The 16,486-nt window shown below is 39.0% G+C and overlaps 1 protein-coding gene across 2 annotated transcripts in view; it reads right to left on the bottom strand.

Annotated features, from left to right (window-relative positions):
• Positions 1 to 16,486, bottom strand: part of Scaper (S-phase cyclin A associated protein in the ER) — a 372,041-nt gene that overhangs the window by 341,298 nt on the left and 14,257 nt on the right. For both annotated transcript variants that reach the window (XM_057767374.1, XM_057767371.1), the window contains exons 3-5: positions 13,415 to 13,532; positions 12,182 to 12,252; positions 9,042 to 9,236 (exon numbers count right to left, since the gene is read on the bottom strand). In XM_057767374.1, the coding sequence (XP_057623357.1) occupies positions 9,042 to 9,236; positions 12,182 to 12,252; positions 13,415 to 13,532 (384 nt within the window). The remainder of the gene's footprint in view (positions 1 to 9,041; positions 9,237 to 12,181; positions 12,253 to 13,414; positions 13,533 to 16,486) is intronic.

Below are 16,486 nucleotides of genomic sequence, written 5' to 3' on the forward strand. Positions count from 1 at the left end.
TGTTAGATAAAAGATAAAATGCCAGTCTTTTTGTTTTTAATTCTAAAGCCATCAAAAAGTGTTCTTTTGAGACAAATAAGCACAGTTATGTAGGAACTTAGGGTTTGAAAATGTGACATGTTGCCACAAACTTTAATTATGGCCAAATTACCAGTACCACTGAAGGAAGCCTGGCAAAAACAATAGAATGGAAAGGCAAGCGCATGCTCTTTTACTGGGGAGCACTGCTGTGAACCAACCTAGGGCTACACATGCTAAGTACAATATGCCTACTAAGCTCTATCAGAAGCCAAGTATAGGCATTTTAAGGCACCTTATCCTTTAATAGGAAACTACACCTTGATATCACCTAGCCTGTTTAGGATGGCTTTCTGGCCCCCCTGGAATGGCTATTTGTGCTGTCCAGAAACACTATCTGGTCATCTGGGATGGCTATCTGGCCTGTCTGGGAAAGCTATCTAGGAACGCCATCTCTAACTTGTGAGGGAGGATGAAGACAAAAGTTTCTGTCGTACCTGGTCCTGCAGCCGCTCAGTCCCAATAAAATACAGAGGTTTATATTAATTATAAACTGGTTGGCCTATTAGTTCAAGCTTATTATTAACTAGCTCTTACAACTTAAATTAACCCATAATTCTTATCTATGTTTAGACGTGTAACTTGGTACCTTACTTAGTCAGGCAATCTCATCTTGCTTCCTCTCAGTCTGGCTAGTGACTGACTCTGCCTTTCCTCTTCCCAGAATTCTCTTAGTCTGGCTGCCCCACCTATACTTCCTATCTGGCTACTGGCCAATCAGCATTTTATTAAACCAATACGAGTGACAAATCTTTACAGTGTACAAGAGCATTTCCCACAGTAGGAGGAAGTTAAATTTCCAACCCTTTATGAAGTTCATGCAAAGGTTTCCTATCATTCCTCATGATCCTTTAAAATTCATGTTAAGACAGGAAGATTTAGGTGGAACAGACATTGACTCAGACCTGCAAATTATTTTCAGATCATAACTATTTTTAAGACCTCTGCAAAATAATTTTGTAGTAACACACGAGCAAAGCAACCCCAAATTAAGAATTCCTACTCTAGCATCCGAGTAAAAAAAAAGATCCTGCCCGGCGGTGGTGGCGCACGTCTTTAATCCCAGCACTTGGGAGGCAGAGGCAGGCGGATCTCTATGAGTTCGAGACCAGCCTGGTCTACAAGAGCTAGTTCCAGGACAGGCTCCAAAACCACAGAGAAACCCTGTCTCAAAAAACCAAAAAAAAAAAAAAAAAAAAAAAAAAGATCCTATTAAATTTTTCCTCCAATCCTGGATATCTATTTTCCCCACATTTGCATTCAGAAACCTCTCAATGCCTTAAATTCATATACATTTTGAAATAGTTATACTTTAAAGTCAGTTACTTTTCTATGGCTTTTTCTATTCTATTACTATTCTAATGATGACCAACTTACAGAATAAAGAATTTGTTTTAGGGCTTATGGTTTCAGAGATTAGAGTCCACGATGGCAGAATATAGTTAGCAGATGGAGGAGGATGGAGCAGAAGCTGAAAGCTCATATCTCAAACCACAAACAGGAAATAAACAATACACTCGAAAATTTGAAACTTCAAAGTCCATGCCCAATGACAATAAATATTAAGAGTTACTAAACAATGTGTAATGTTCATCATTTTGGTGGGGTTTTTTGTTGTTGTTGTTGTTGTTGTTATTAGATCTCTTTTGATTCAGTGTTCTGGGATGTTTTTCTTCCTTGCGCACTTTTGGCCATGTCTGACATTCTCTTCAGATTTAATTATTCTGAATTCTATATAGAACTGGTGTAATGGTCAAAAGCTCCTTAAATCTGTTATCATGGAAAGTTTTCCTTTGTCACTGAGAACTGCCATGTTGGTGTATGTGGTCCATGCTGCTGCCAGTTGCCATGGGCAAGGAAGCTTCTTTGCAGTGGTACTGATGACTGCACACTCATGACTGAGAGTGAGAGACATTGAAGGCTCTGTGACAACCACTGCACACCCACCCCAACAAAAGAAACAGTCCAGACAGGTGAAGATAATCCTTAAAACTGTAATAAAGATGCTGAAGTGTAGCTCTTCACAGCTGATGGCTTCTGGTGGTAGTAGTGGTGGGGAAATCATGGGACACTCAATTTTCTTTAAGAGGGTGGCTACTGGGAGTTTGACCATACTCCAATGAGTATATTGAACTTGGTACGTTTTGGGGGGTGGGGGTGAAAGGGAGGTAAGGAGAAATGGGAAGCAAGTGTAAGCAGGATGCACTGAATGAAATTCTCAATAAAAATATTGTATTATAGCCGGGCGGTGGTGGCACACGCCTTTAATCCCAGCACTCGGGAGGCAGAGGCAGGCGGATCTCTGTGAGTTCGAGGCCAGCCTGGTCTGCAAGAGCTAGTTCCAGGACAGGCTCCAAAGCTACAGAGAAACCCTGTCTCGAAAAACCAAAAAAAAAAAAAAATATTGTATTATAGTGGGAAAGAACAGTTATGTATATGACTTGATCTTTCTCTCCTCCAGCTTTTGATATATTTTTAAATATACTTCATATTTAGAGTTTTGGCTATTATATGATATACAGAGTTTTTATTTGTTTGTTTGTTTGGTTTTTTTTTCCTGGTCCCATGTATTTGGTATTCTCTATATCTCTCGGAACTTGATAGACATCTATTAGATTACAGATATTTTATTCCACAATTTTGTTGAAATATTTCTGGTGCCTTTGGCCTGGGTCTCTTTTGTCTTATATAGCTATTATTTATAGGTTTGGGTTTTTGATAGTGTCCCAGAGTCCATGCATGTTCTGTTCCTGGATCCTTCTAGATTTGACTTTTTTTTTTATTAGATTTGACTTTTTTTTTATTAATCCAATTTTTCTCCTTTGTCTTCAGGATGCACTAGTCTCTCTTCCACTTGATACAATATCTTGGTGAAGCTTTTGTCTGAATTTTGGGTTGAAATCCTCAAGTTTTTAGTTTTTGGCTTTTCTTCCAAAATTCTATTTCTTTATTAAGTTCTATTTTCATATCTTGAATTTTCTCCATTATTGCATTCTTCAATGTAACAGGATGCAAACTGGTGCATAAAAGCAGTAGTTTTCCTATGACAAGCACACTGAGACAGAAATCAGAGTAACACCACCATTCAAAATAATAATCACAAAATACACTGGAATAAATTTAATGTATATTGGAGTAAATTTAACAATAGAAAAGAAAGATTTATATAATGAAAACTACAGACAGTTATTTTAAAAATGAGGATGATACAAGATTTATAAGAACCTCTTATGCTCGTAGATTGCGGTATTAAAACAGTGAAAATGGCATCCTACCAAAACCTACCAACAGTACAATCACCACCAAATTGCAATAAAGTCCTTCATAGACATTGAAAACAATCTTAAACATTATGTGGAAACACAAATGAACCAAGATAGCTTAAAAATCATAAACAATAAAAAAAAGCCACTGGCGTTATCGCCACCCCATATTTTGAGTTTAGCTTCAGAACTACAGTAATAATTAAAACAAAAAAACCATGGTACTGGCATAAAACAAACATGCTAATCAATGGACTAGAAATGAAGACATAAATATAAGTTGCCTTATTTTCTATAAAGAAGTCAACAATACATATTGGAAAAAATAACATTTTCAGCCAATTGTGCATGTCAAGCTGGAAAGCTATATGTAAAAGAATAAAATAAATCATTTTGTCTCATCCTACACAAACTCAACCCCAAATGGACAAGCACCACAACATAGGACTCGAAGCCCTGAGTATGGTAAAAGAAAAAAGTAGGGAACATCCCTGAACTTACAGACAAAGGATGGGGCTATCTGAACATGATCTAGTAGCACAGGCATTGAGACCAAAAACGAATAAATGGAAACCGATAAAACTAAAGTTCTTTGAATATTCGATGGAGAGATGGGAAAGACAGAAGAATGGAGTGGTGGAGAAAGACAAAACTAGAGACTCAATGTTGGTGGTAGGTGTGAGAGAATCCTGCAGTGGACAGGGGAAAATATCCGTTTCCTAGAAGCCAGCAGGGTGGACAGGGTGGTGTGCAGCAGCCTGGAGCTTGAATTCTGACTCAGTCCCTGAACATTGCCCAGCTGCATGATGGCCCTGGTTCTATGCAATGACAGGATGTCCAAGATAAAGAATGCTTTATCTTCTGGAATGGACCTTCTCAAAAGACCTCCATTGTCCATGCTGCCCCTTGAGGGCACATTGGTATCTATGGTCTGCTGCCCTGGGCTTTGTGGAAGCCCAAGATTCCTGGGGAATTCTGTGGTCCTACAGCAGCCAGGATCCATGTTGATGTCCTTGACCCAAGTTACAAATGAAGACCATAGGGATGTCATTGGTCCTTGGTATGGGCCACCACCTGACCGTGCTCCTGCAGGACACCATGCTTATGTGAGTTTCCTATACTGCCATCTGAAGCCATGTTGATATCCATGGTCCCTGCTGTCACTGAGAGCCACATTTGGGTACATAGTACTGCTTCAAATACAGGACATGATGATGTCCATGGTCTGTACTGTCACTGGGGACCATGCTGAGGTCAGTGGTATGTGTTAATGCCAGAGACCATATATAAGTCTATGATCCGTGCTCCTGAGGACTGACTCTTTAGGCATGGTATTGATGACTGCAGACTCAGTTGAGAAAGAAGGACACTGAAGGCTTCTGTGGCAAACCATACTCCCACCCCAACACACTCCCTAAAAAATAAGAGCCTAGACAGAAAGTCATCAAGGAGAATTCTTAAAACTTGTGATACGGATGCTGATGTGTAGATCTCCACAACTGATGGCTACTGTTCGGGGTGCAGTCAGGGAAAGACTCGATTTTCTGTAAGGGGCTGGCCACCTGTAGTTTGATCACACTCCAATGAGTATATAAGGAATACAATTTAGACTTGTTTTTTTTTTTTCTCTTTTTTCTTCTTTTTCTTGGGGCGGGGGTGGTCACAAGGGTGGGAGGGTGGCCAAGGAGACCTGTGACGTGAGTGTGCTCAGGGTTCATGATGTGAAATTCCCAAATATTAATAAAATCATCATTTTAAAAAAACCTAAAGTTTTTGTACAGCAAAAGGTGTCTTAGAGTTATTATTGCTGTAATAAAACACCATGACCAAAAGCAAATTAGGAAGACAGGGTTTACTTCACGTGCCATTCTATGCGACAGTTCATCATCAAAAGCAGTAAGGGCAGGAACTCACACAGGACTGGGACCTGGAGGCAGGAGCTAATGCAGAGGTCATGGAAGAATGGCTCACTGGCTTGCTCCTCATGGCTTGCTCAGTCTGCTTTCTTTGTTATAGAACTCAGGATACCAGTCCAAATGTGGCCCTACTCACAATGGGCTGGGCCCTCCCACATCAATCATTTTTAAGAAAATTCCATACAGGTTTGCCTACAGCCTGATATTAAGGAGGCATTTTCTGAACTGAGGCTGCTACCTCCTTCTTGATGACTCTAGTTTGTGTCAAAATGAGAAAAAAAATAGCCAGCACAAAAGACTACCATCATTCAAGTGTGTAGGAATATTTTGTTTGTGTTTTAACAAATAAAGCTTGCCTGAAGATCAGAGTGCAGAGCTAAGCCCCTAGAGACCAAGTAGTGGAGGCACACACCTTTAATTCCAGCAATATGAGACAGAGGCAGCGGGATCTCTGTGAGTTCAAGGCCACCCTGGACTACATGAAATTGATCCAATCCAAAAGAGAAACAGAGCTCACACAAAGGTGATCCTAGCACTTGGGATCACATACTTTAATCCCAGCACTAGGGAGGAGGAGACAGAAGTGATATGGTTGGGCACAGAGAGGAATATAAGGTGGGAGGAGATAGGCACTCACTGTAGTCTGAGCTTTGGTGTAGATAGATGCAGTCTGCAGATGCAGTCTGAGAAGAGGATCATCCTTCAGTCTGAGAATTTGGGAGAGGTAAAAGGTCTCTCTAGTTACTGACTGCACTGCTTCTCTAAATCTTCAACTTTTATTCCCAAACATCTGATAACAAAAGTGCTCCCAGGACAGGATATGGTCAGGTTCTTTTCTCTGACTCAATTTGAAACCAGTGGCCTCAACCTCATCACTGCACACACAGATCATGGTTACTGCACAGGTACCATATGTGATCTCCGGGCAGTGTGCAAGTTCACACTGGATCCCTCTGCTCAAATCTGTCAGAATTCTTTACACATAGCCAAATGGTCAGAAGCATACTGCCCAAGCGTCCCTCAAGTGGGAATGGGCTGCTACAGTAAGTTGATTACACCATAAATTCTCTAAGACACAGGTAACACTAAACTCTAAAAGCAACCCCCCCCAAGGTATACAAATTTATATCAAGTTCCCCACACTACAGAGTCAAATGGGAAACATGGAAAGGAAACAAACGTGTTCTCAGCATTCTTTCCCTTAAAATTCCTTAATAGATTCCGGACACATCATAGTCAAGGCAAATATCCATCCAGAGAAGATTCTATCCTTCCCCTCTTTGTGTGTTTAGACCCTCAAATGTCCTAACAAAATTCTCTTAATCTACTCCTCAGACTTTACTGTGAACAAAGAAGGGGGCTGGCCACCACTATACTAACTGCACAAATGCCAAAAGACAACATCTCTTCAGCCCATCTTTTAGCCCTCGTTGTAAGGAAGCAAGAGAAATGGAGGGGTAAGGTTGGAGTGTGGTATTCCAGGAATGTCAGTGCCTAGAAAATCATGTAGTGAAAAATAAATCAGGTCAACAATCCTGAGTAAAATAAAAATACGTTTCACTACTATGCTGCACCTCTCATGAGATTACATAATACAGGTGTTATTAACTGCTATTAAATATGGACACCAAACTGAGCTGTGATTACTCAGTCAAGGAACAAAACTCACCAATGGAACATTTGGTGCTTTAACAAAACACAGGTTAAATCACCTGAAAAACAAGAGGATGCTGCTAGCGATTTCTCTGTAGTTAGGAGCACTGGCTGTTCATCCAGAGAAGAGGGATTCAATTCCCAGCGCCCACATGGCAGCTTACAAGTGTCTCAAACACCAGTCCCTGGGGATCAGATGTCCTTTCTCTGGGCTCTGCCACCAGGCACCAGGGACCAACATATGTGTAGGCAAAACATCCATAAACATAAAAATAAATAAAAACTAAAACATCAGGGAAATCTCTGAGTTTTGTGTCTCACAAATATACTAACCAAATGCAAAATTAAAGCATAGAGCTTTGATAATGATAAAAGAGGAAAAATGCTAAAAGGAATAAAGACTGTAACACAGCATGTACTTGGACTGTGATCAAATGTGTCTATTTACATTATTTAGAAGTTCTAGTAGGCAGAAGAGTGGAGGAGAAAATGAACATAACTTGAAGCTAGCAAGAGTCATCAAGCATCATCTCATAGCACAATCATCACTCTAATTTTCTCAAACCCTTTCTCACTCTTTCTTTAATGAGCATTGGTATTTTGCCTTCATGTATGTCAGTGTGAGTGTGTCAGGTCTACTGGAACTGGAGTTACAGACAGTTGTGAGCTGCCATGTGGGTGCTGGGAAACAAACCCTGGTCCTCTAGCGAAGAGCAGTCAGTACTCATTAACAGCTGAGCCATCTCTTCAGCCCCTGCCATCTACCTTTCACTCTTAACCTATAATTTACATTAAAAAAATCTTTATAATTATTAAACTTGCATACACCTTTGGATAAACGAGTGTCAGAACCAGAAATAAAAGACAGTTCCTTACACCAGTGAGTGTTCCTCAAACACAGCAACACTAGAGGGAGATGACGATGCACAAGAGCTGTGGCTGCAACTGGGAGTTGTCGTTAGCTAGGGGCAGGGAGGTACATAACACCCCAAGATCAGAGTCTCCAAGGGCCCCCCAAATGTAAGCCCCCTTGCCATCCTAACCTCCCGTAGTGGCATTTCATTTGTAATTTAATAAATAAAGCTTGCCTGAGGATCAGAAAAGCAAAACAGCCCTACTGGTCAGCCTTACAGACCAGGCAGTGGTGACACACACCTATAATCCCAGTAGTTTGCCATAGAAACTGGGTGGTAGTGGTGCATGCCTTTAATCCCAGCACTAGAGAGGAATATAAAATGAGAGGAGACAGCTCTCAGACAGTCTCAATTCTGAAGATTCCCAGTAGCAGGATTGCCATTTCGGACTGACATAGAGGTAAGAGCCAGTGGCTGGATGTTTTCTTTTTCTGACCTTCGGGTTGAACCCCAATATCTGTCTCTGGGTTTTTATTAATCATGCTACAGTTAGCAATCAATCTTTTTTCTCTAACAAGAATGAATTAGAAGCATGCTAATTATCTCAGCAGGAAGGAAGCAATTTCCAACTAAAGCATGAAACATGAAACAACAAACAAACAAAAAATGGAAATCTCACCATAATCACTTACAGTAGTCAGATATGCAGATATGACTTTTCTGGGGGGTGGGAGTTGAGACAAGGTTTTTCTGTGTAAAAGCCCTAGCTGCCCTGAACCTAGCTCTGTAGATCAGACTGGCCTCAAATTCACAGAGATCCTCCTGTCGCTGCCTCTTGCCTCCCCAGTGGCGGGATAAAAGGTGTGCACCAATACCACCCAGCCTCAGATACTACTTTCAAATTCCTATTTGTGTGTTTTCTTGAGAAGGCACACATTTGTACGTGTATGTGTGTGTGTACATGTGTGTGTGCATGCGCAAACACACACATAACATCTAATTCCTTCCTTAAAACTATGAAATAAGACAGCTTTCCACTATATTGCTCACAGAATACTTAACAAACAAGAAGTTCAAGATTTAAAAACTTACAAATCAATAAAGCCTCTAGCATGTGTTAACCAATCTTTGTGTAAAAGTCAAAGAACAATTCTCATTACAGGTAATGAAGTAAAAAGTATACAATTAAAACCCAAAAAAAGTGAGGTAAACAAGTCAGAAGTAGGAAAACTTTGAAAGCATCTGACTTTAGATGAAGGATGCAAAGCACACCTTACCTTACATTCCACCACACTCTGATCCGATTCACAAGTCACATAGATCTCATCTACTGCCCGGCGAAGATTATCAAAAAGAAACGCCCAGTATCGAGCTCTTAGGTCAATTTTCCGTGGGTGCCTTGCCTTTGTGGGACTTTTATCAAAATGCTTCTCTCCACTTGTGGATGTTATTTTACAGTCTACAGCAGTACTCTGGTGAAATAAACAAAACACTTTAAAAGGTAAGAAAAAGGCTTCTAGGAATTAGGGGTTTTTTTTATAAAGCACACCTTTCAACATAAATATTTGAGACTTTTTTTCAGTTTATGTCACACTTGAGCTCATCAAATAAATTTCTACCCTAAACCAGAGGTAGATTTTTCCAGTAAAATCCCAGCATGAGGGGGTAAGGAAGTCCCAAAGCCCCACTCTTAGCTGAGAAACCAATGGCAGTTAAAGGCTGCTGAGAGAGGAAGAGTCCACGTGCATGCACCCTATGTACACATGCCACAGTGCAAGTGTGGGGGCAGAGGACTGTTTGTGGGAGTCAGTTTTCTCTACTCCTCATGTGAGTGCCCAAGATCAAAGTCAAATCATCAGGCCTGTTAGCAAGCACTTTTACCCAGAGTCATCCTGCCAACCCAGCTGATCTCACTTTTTAAAGGACACTATTCATGGAATAACAAACCCATTCTCATGGTACTGGCATAATACTTTCTGGCAGCTGAGACATAAAGAAGGTTCTCACAAGACTGGGCCCAAGACCTTGGATTTCTCAGCCTGCAGAACTATATTCCAGATAACTGGCTATTGCTTTTAAATTACCCATCGCGTGGAAGTGTTTCACAGCAGCACAAGACAAACTAAAACAATGGTTAAACTTAGTCTTTGTGTATCTAAAACTGATTCTATTTCACTTCTGTAATGGAATAATTATTTGACTAAGAACAGAACTTAAGCTCAAATGTTTTCTGGGTTCACTGGCCTTAGAACTCTTAGATACTGCTCCTTTGTCTTTTTGTGGTTACAGAGACTGCTAGGAACCTGTAATCCTAGGTGGTGGTACTTTTTGGTAAGCTTAAAGACTTTTCTTTGCCCTGCTGTTCTGAAGACTGTAAAATAGAGCTAAGTTAAAAGTTACTTTCATTTATGCTGCTTAGCTCCAGTTTATGTTCTAAAGTCCCAGAGAACTCAGCAACTGAAAAAACTTTCAGCGTACCATTTATTTCCTACTTTTGGAAGCCTTCGAAGACGTGAACTAGAAATTCCACCCTAGATTCTTTCACATCTTCCATGTCTTCAGCCTCTCATCGTCTAAATCCTCCTCAGAGCACCCTCCAGTTTGCAGGTTCTTTCACTAATCTCTTTCCAATGTGCCATTTACTCTATTGATTGCAGTTTTTCAAATTTTGACTGATAATCTATAAGTATTTAAAATTAATAGTTCACTTCTTTATTTTATAACTTACCAAATTTCCTGTACAGCTATTCTTTCTCTTAAGGAACCTAAACTCATTTATTTGAAAGTTCTCCTTAGAATAGCATCTTACTGTTCATGTCCTAAGGAAGAAATTCTCCTTTGTATAAGTACTGACTGTGTTTCATGGCATTTTCTTCATATGCTTTGATATTTTATTTACTTGTTTTGAGTTTTGTGTCTTTCACTTCCTTATTTGGTTTACCTTTAGATAACATCAATCTGGCACCATATAGTTCTGTTTCCTGGGTCTTCTACTGGAGCCTACACTTTCCCCCAGGGAGTATGACAGACTGAGTCTTCAGTCAGAGGGTTACTCCAGAGACAGTCTCCACTGCCTTCGGAATCCACTGTCAGTCTTTTCACCTTTGACAGGGTGCGTCTCTTTCATTCCAAGATTACACAGTTCTGAACAGGACTAAGTTTTCAAATCAGAACCTGAATTTGTTTCCCACTGCAAAGGGCACCCAGGCTTCTTATCGCATTGGAACTCATTCATCTTCTAGATGCTTTGACCATTCAGTTTGTGTCCCCCAACTCCACTTACTTCTAAATAGAAAGATTGGTTTTCTTTCTATCCGTGGATACTTATACTGTTTTTAAAATATCTTTTATTCATATCTAAAAAGAAACTTTGTCATTGATGCTTCTGTAAGGTGCACTCTTTGTAAACTCAAATGATAGCATGATCTAAACTCTGCTTTCGGCTAACTTAATATATCTAATAATATTAAAATAACAAATATGAAAAGAAAAAAATGAAAAGTTCACTATAATTATCCTGAACATTTTTTTAAGAAGAGGAAGGTCTGGATTCTATATAGCTCTACTGAATCTATTTGGAAACTTTTAAAGTCACTAAATTGTGACTTCTACAAATGAAAAGTAGCATTGCTTTAAAAATATCATAAATTCCCACATTTGGAGCAGGTGGTAGAAAGGTTAAGGCTATAAACTGAAATCTGGCAGTTAAGGCAGAAACACTGCTGGTTGCCATTCGCTGGGACGTTATATAGCTCTTTGAGCATCTCTCTTCAGATAGTAATTTCACATTCTTGTGGTTCTGTTGGAGACTGCACTCCAATGTGCAGGTGTTCAATCCCAGAACACACAGGTGGAGGCCATAGGAGGAGCGTGGGTGTCTTATACTACTCTCTGCCTTATTCCTTTCAAGGCAAGGTATCTCAGTAAACTGAAAGATTGCTGCTTTGGCTAGGGAAGCTAACTAGCCACTCTGCGAATTACTGGGATCCACCTGTATCTGACCTTCAAAACTGGAGTAACAGGTACATACTGCCATATCTGGCTTTTTTTTTTAATATGGATAATGAAGATTCAAATACAGGTCCTCATGCTTGCATAGCCAATGGCTAATATCCTCTGCTCATAACTTCACTTTGTTAAGTGAAGAAAATAAGGGTTACTATGAGAACAACAAAAAAGTATATATTTATAAAGTAGTTAGGGTTAGGTAAATATTGAATACAGAATCTACACTTTTAAATATTGAATACAGAATCTACACTTTTAAATTAAAAAAAGTTACAATAAATTTTTGTGTAAGTAAAACATAGATAATATGCAAATCATTAAATATAAATATATAATGGATAATATACTCAGGAAATGAATTACAACAGATTAGTTTTTTTTAAAAAAAAAAAAGGTATATATGCTATACCTGTTTAGTGGTTTTATGAGTGCCTTGAATTGTCCTCTTAGATTTTCCACCAGTTTGACATTTGGGTTTTCCTTCAAGGCATGAAAAAGGAAATAGACACATAAACAAAAAGAGATAACGTACAAACTATAGGTGATACATAATATACAACTAAACAACACAATACATTCAGGCATCTCTAGTTCCTAATTTCCATCCAGAAACCACAGAAGAGTACAGTTTTATTCATCATCAATGAATATATAAATGGCTGATGAAGTTTTCTTGTTTTGTTGATTTTTAAATCTATATTCTTAATTCCCAAAGACTGCTTTATTCAATGGCTTTCTCAGAAAGAAATATTCAGCGCTGGATTTTTTTTTTTTAGCCAAGACTTTAAACATAAGCATTCTACAACGAAGCCTAAGTGTTTTCTTAGTTAGCTTAAAACATCCTATCATGTAAAATTGTTCTCAAAGAAAGAGCAAAGGACACACAGAGGAAACAGGAGCACCAAGAATCTCCCATTAGTCAAATCTACAACAATCTGAACATCAAGAGAGAGACATATATTGTACCCCATTAAATAAGAAGTTATGAATCTACACAAATTAAAATTTGTAAGCATATAAATATTTTAAAATAAAAGAGAAAGCTATTCTTTATATTAGATGACTGACAAACATAGAAATTATGAAGTAAGTCAGCATTTCACCTACCAGAATAATAGCTTATTCGCATTATTATTATTATTGTTATTATTATTATTATTATTATGTGTGTTTTTTGAGACAGAGTTTCTCTGTGTAACAGCCCTGGCTGTCCTGGAACTAATTCTTGTAGGTTAGGCTGGCCTCAAACTCACAGAGATCTGCCTATCTCTGCTTCCCCGGGTACTGGGAAAAATAAAGTACACCATCACCATCCGGCTAATTTCATCATTTTTAAAACAGCAAACAAATAATAATACTTTTAAAATTATACTTCTTAAAATGGATTTTACCTACTATGCCAGTTTGCTTCATCGTTCTAGTTATGCGCATTCACTTTAAATCTTCTCACCCTCCAGAACTAAATATACCTTTATACATTTTGCTTTGTTTCATTTTGTTTACAGAAGGCCTTGTTACACTGCCAAGGCTAGTCTTGAGTTCTAAAGCTCACATAATGTCTTCCACACCACTGAGACTTACAGCACACCCGTCTGTCCTCCCAACTTACATCAAAGGGAAAGCTAACTCTTAAAACACATACCATCATCATCCTTGCTTTCCAGTGGAACACTCCAAGCAATCAGGTTTCTTGCTGTACGGCCCTCCTCAGCAACAATCCTCCTCACTTTGTCATGACTGTTGGAGCGCTGGAAGGAAGCCTAGACACGTTGAAACAGCACTATTTATGAGACTGTTAGGTGTCAATCACCACTTGGCGTATATTTAACAGATTCTTTACTCTCCACACTTATTCAGAGAGCAAATACTTAAAAACTGATTTGAGTGGCTTGGGAGATGCTCAGTGGTTAAAGTGCTTGTTGTGTAAGCATGAGAGAACGAGTTCAGGTCTCCAAGATCCACATGAAAAGTGAGTGATGTGGAACACAGCTGTGAACCCAGTAAGGACGGGCAGAGTCAGGCCAGCTGCTTTAGCCAACATACAAGTTCCAGACGCAGTGAGAGACTCTGACTCAAAAGATAAGATGGGGCAACAGATGGCTCAGTCCTAAAGGCTCCTGCCAACAAGTCTGAAGACCTGAGTACAATCCCCAGTACCCACATAGTAAAAGAACAGAATCCACTCCCATGAGTTGTTCTCTGACCTTCTCTGACCTCCACACATGAACACTGTGACACTTGCATGCACACACATAGCAAATACAAATAAATATATAATGAACTAAAAATAAAAGGGGGAAGATTAATGGATTAATGTAAAAGTGCTTACTGACATCAAGTAAAGGCAGCAACAGGTTTTAAAACAGATCATATCTTACTTTTAAGCTCATGGAAAGAATCCTATAAAGAGAAATTTTTGGTTATCTGGGAAAAAAGGGACAAATATTTTAGCTAAACTTACAATCATTAGGACCTCAGGTCTGATCACCAGAACCCCAGTAAAAAAGAACTGGGCATGACAACATGCACCAGAATCTCAGCAAAGGAAGCAGAAACAGGAAGATACCAAGAGCTCCTGGCCAGTAGGTGAGCTCAAGATTCAGTGAGAAACACTATCTCAAAAAACAAGGTAGAAAGCAAGAGCATGACACCCAATGTTGACTTCTAGTCTCCACACACACATACACAGACACATGTACCCCCAACACATGCGTAAACATGCATATTTCCAGACATGCACCATAATAACAATGAGGAGAGAGACAGAGGGAGCCATCCACGGTCAACTTCTGGCCTCCACATCATGTACACACAAACCAATCTGAGGTTTGGAATGTGTCTCATCAGACACCAAGTCTGTCTTAAGGTTTAAAACCATAAAATAAAATTTAAATCACTTCCAAAACAAATATAACCAAAAGCTTGAACCACTACAGCAAGCAGCAGAACCACCACCACTCTGTACCTACACCAGCCCCATATCAATCAAAATAACAATAAAAAAATAGCAAATGAGAGACTAGATCAAAGACTAAAATTAGAGAAAAGATATAAAGTCTAAACAACAACAACAAAACACTTTTTGAGTTAAAGAAAAACAAGATTTTTAAAAGAGAGATCATATTTTTATGCTCATAGAAAAATTTGTTATATGGGGGAAAGAGAATGAAGATGCCTGCTAAATCTATGAGTAACAAAAATAAAGTTTCAGTACACAAATGAATGAACTAATTACTACTAAAAAAATCCAAACTAGTAGAAAAAATGATCCCACCTATCAGAATACTCTGATCAGAGGCGAATTCATGTCTTCTCTCCAGAACTTATAGCCTTCTACTTAATGTCTATGTTTCCATCCTTCACTCTTTAGGCCTTGTCCTGAAATTCCCAGAAACATCTACCTAACTAATTAGAGCTTCCGCAGGGACCTGTGTTATACTATGGTCTCTAGATTCTCAAAATTCTCTATTTTCCCTCTGCTTCCCAATGATGGTGAAAATTCCCTCCATTTGTCTGAACTTCCTGCTATCCCTCAGATTACACAACCATAGCTTTAAACAAAAGCACCACGACTGACTCCAGGCCAAATGACCAAGTTTAAATAGATGCCTTACTTTCAGCTCCCTCAGATAATTTCTCTATTCCCCTGTAGAAAATCTTACAGGTATACACAGCATCACATAAAATTCCCTACTTTGTGTCCTATCTAATCAAGTCCTCATAAAGTAATGAGCTTCCAAGAACCAAAGCAGATGAGCTCAGTCCCAAGACTGCAGTAATACTGAACCTGAAACTTCAGATTGAATGCCCCTTTCTCCATGAGTATCACCATTACCAACTCAGTTCTGTTGTACTTAATACAGAAAGACGGAAAGAACAAAGCCACCAGCTTGAGGATTGTTTTTATTCTTTGTTGAGATATACATATATATTGGTTTTTAAGAAAGGGTTTCTCTGTGTAACAGTTTTTGGTTGTCCTAGAACTTGCTTTGTAGACCACACTGGCCTTGAACTCACAGAGTTCTGCCTGTCTCTGCTTCCCGGGTGCTAGGAGTAAAGGCATGTGCCACCACCACGAAGTTTCTGCATTCTAATATTTAACATGTAAAAATACTAATACTCCTCTTGTTACTGTCTGGAACAGTTTTTATAGTATATTACTGATGCTTTCTGTAACATCCTGAATTTGCTCCTTTCAGAAAAATTCAAAATCTGATCATTTTTCACAACTTAATTCTTGCAAACTTGTCAGGAACATAATGCTTTTACTCATTTTAGTATAAGCACCAGGGAATCCATGAGTATGAGATATGTAATCACTTTATGGATGTCTATTTCAACAGCATTCTTACTCGGGCACTTTTCTTACGGATCTCAACAAATTTTTGACCTGAAGTCATAGTATGCCACCTAGTGCTACATAAAGATTTTACACAGGTTTGTTCAAATAAAGTTTCAAATAAAAGCAATAAATGCCAGCATTAAGTTATATTCAAACTTGTCCAATCCACTCTAAGAAATCTAAGTCCTAAGTCCAAGACTACATTCCCTCTTCCTAAGTCCAAGACTAAATTCCCTCTTCCTAAGCCCTTCTTTGGGTAGTGTCAGGTATACAGCAGTGCCTGGAAATACTGAGCTGTAGAACTGTGAGGAATGAGAGCATGTTTGCTTCCGTTCTTAGCTCCCCTACATCAGTGCCCACCTTAATCCATAA

Source organism: Chionomys nivalis, chromosome 4, assembly GCF_950005125.1.
Source record: "Chionomys nivalis chromosome 4, mChiNiv1.1, whole genome shotgun sequence".
NCBI classification, from domain to species: Eukaryota; Metazoa; Chordata; class Mammalia; order Rodentia; family Cricetidae; genus Chionomys; species Chionomys nivalis.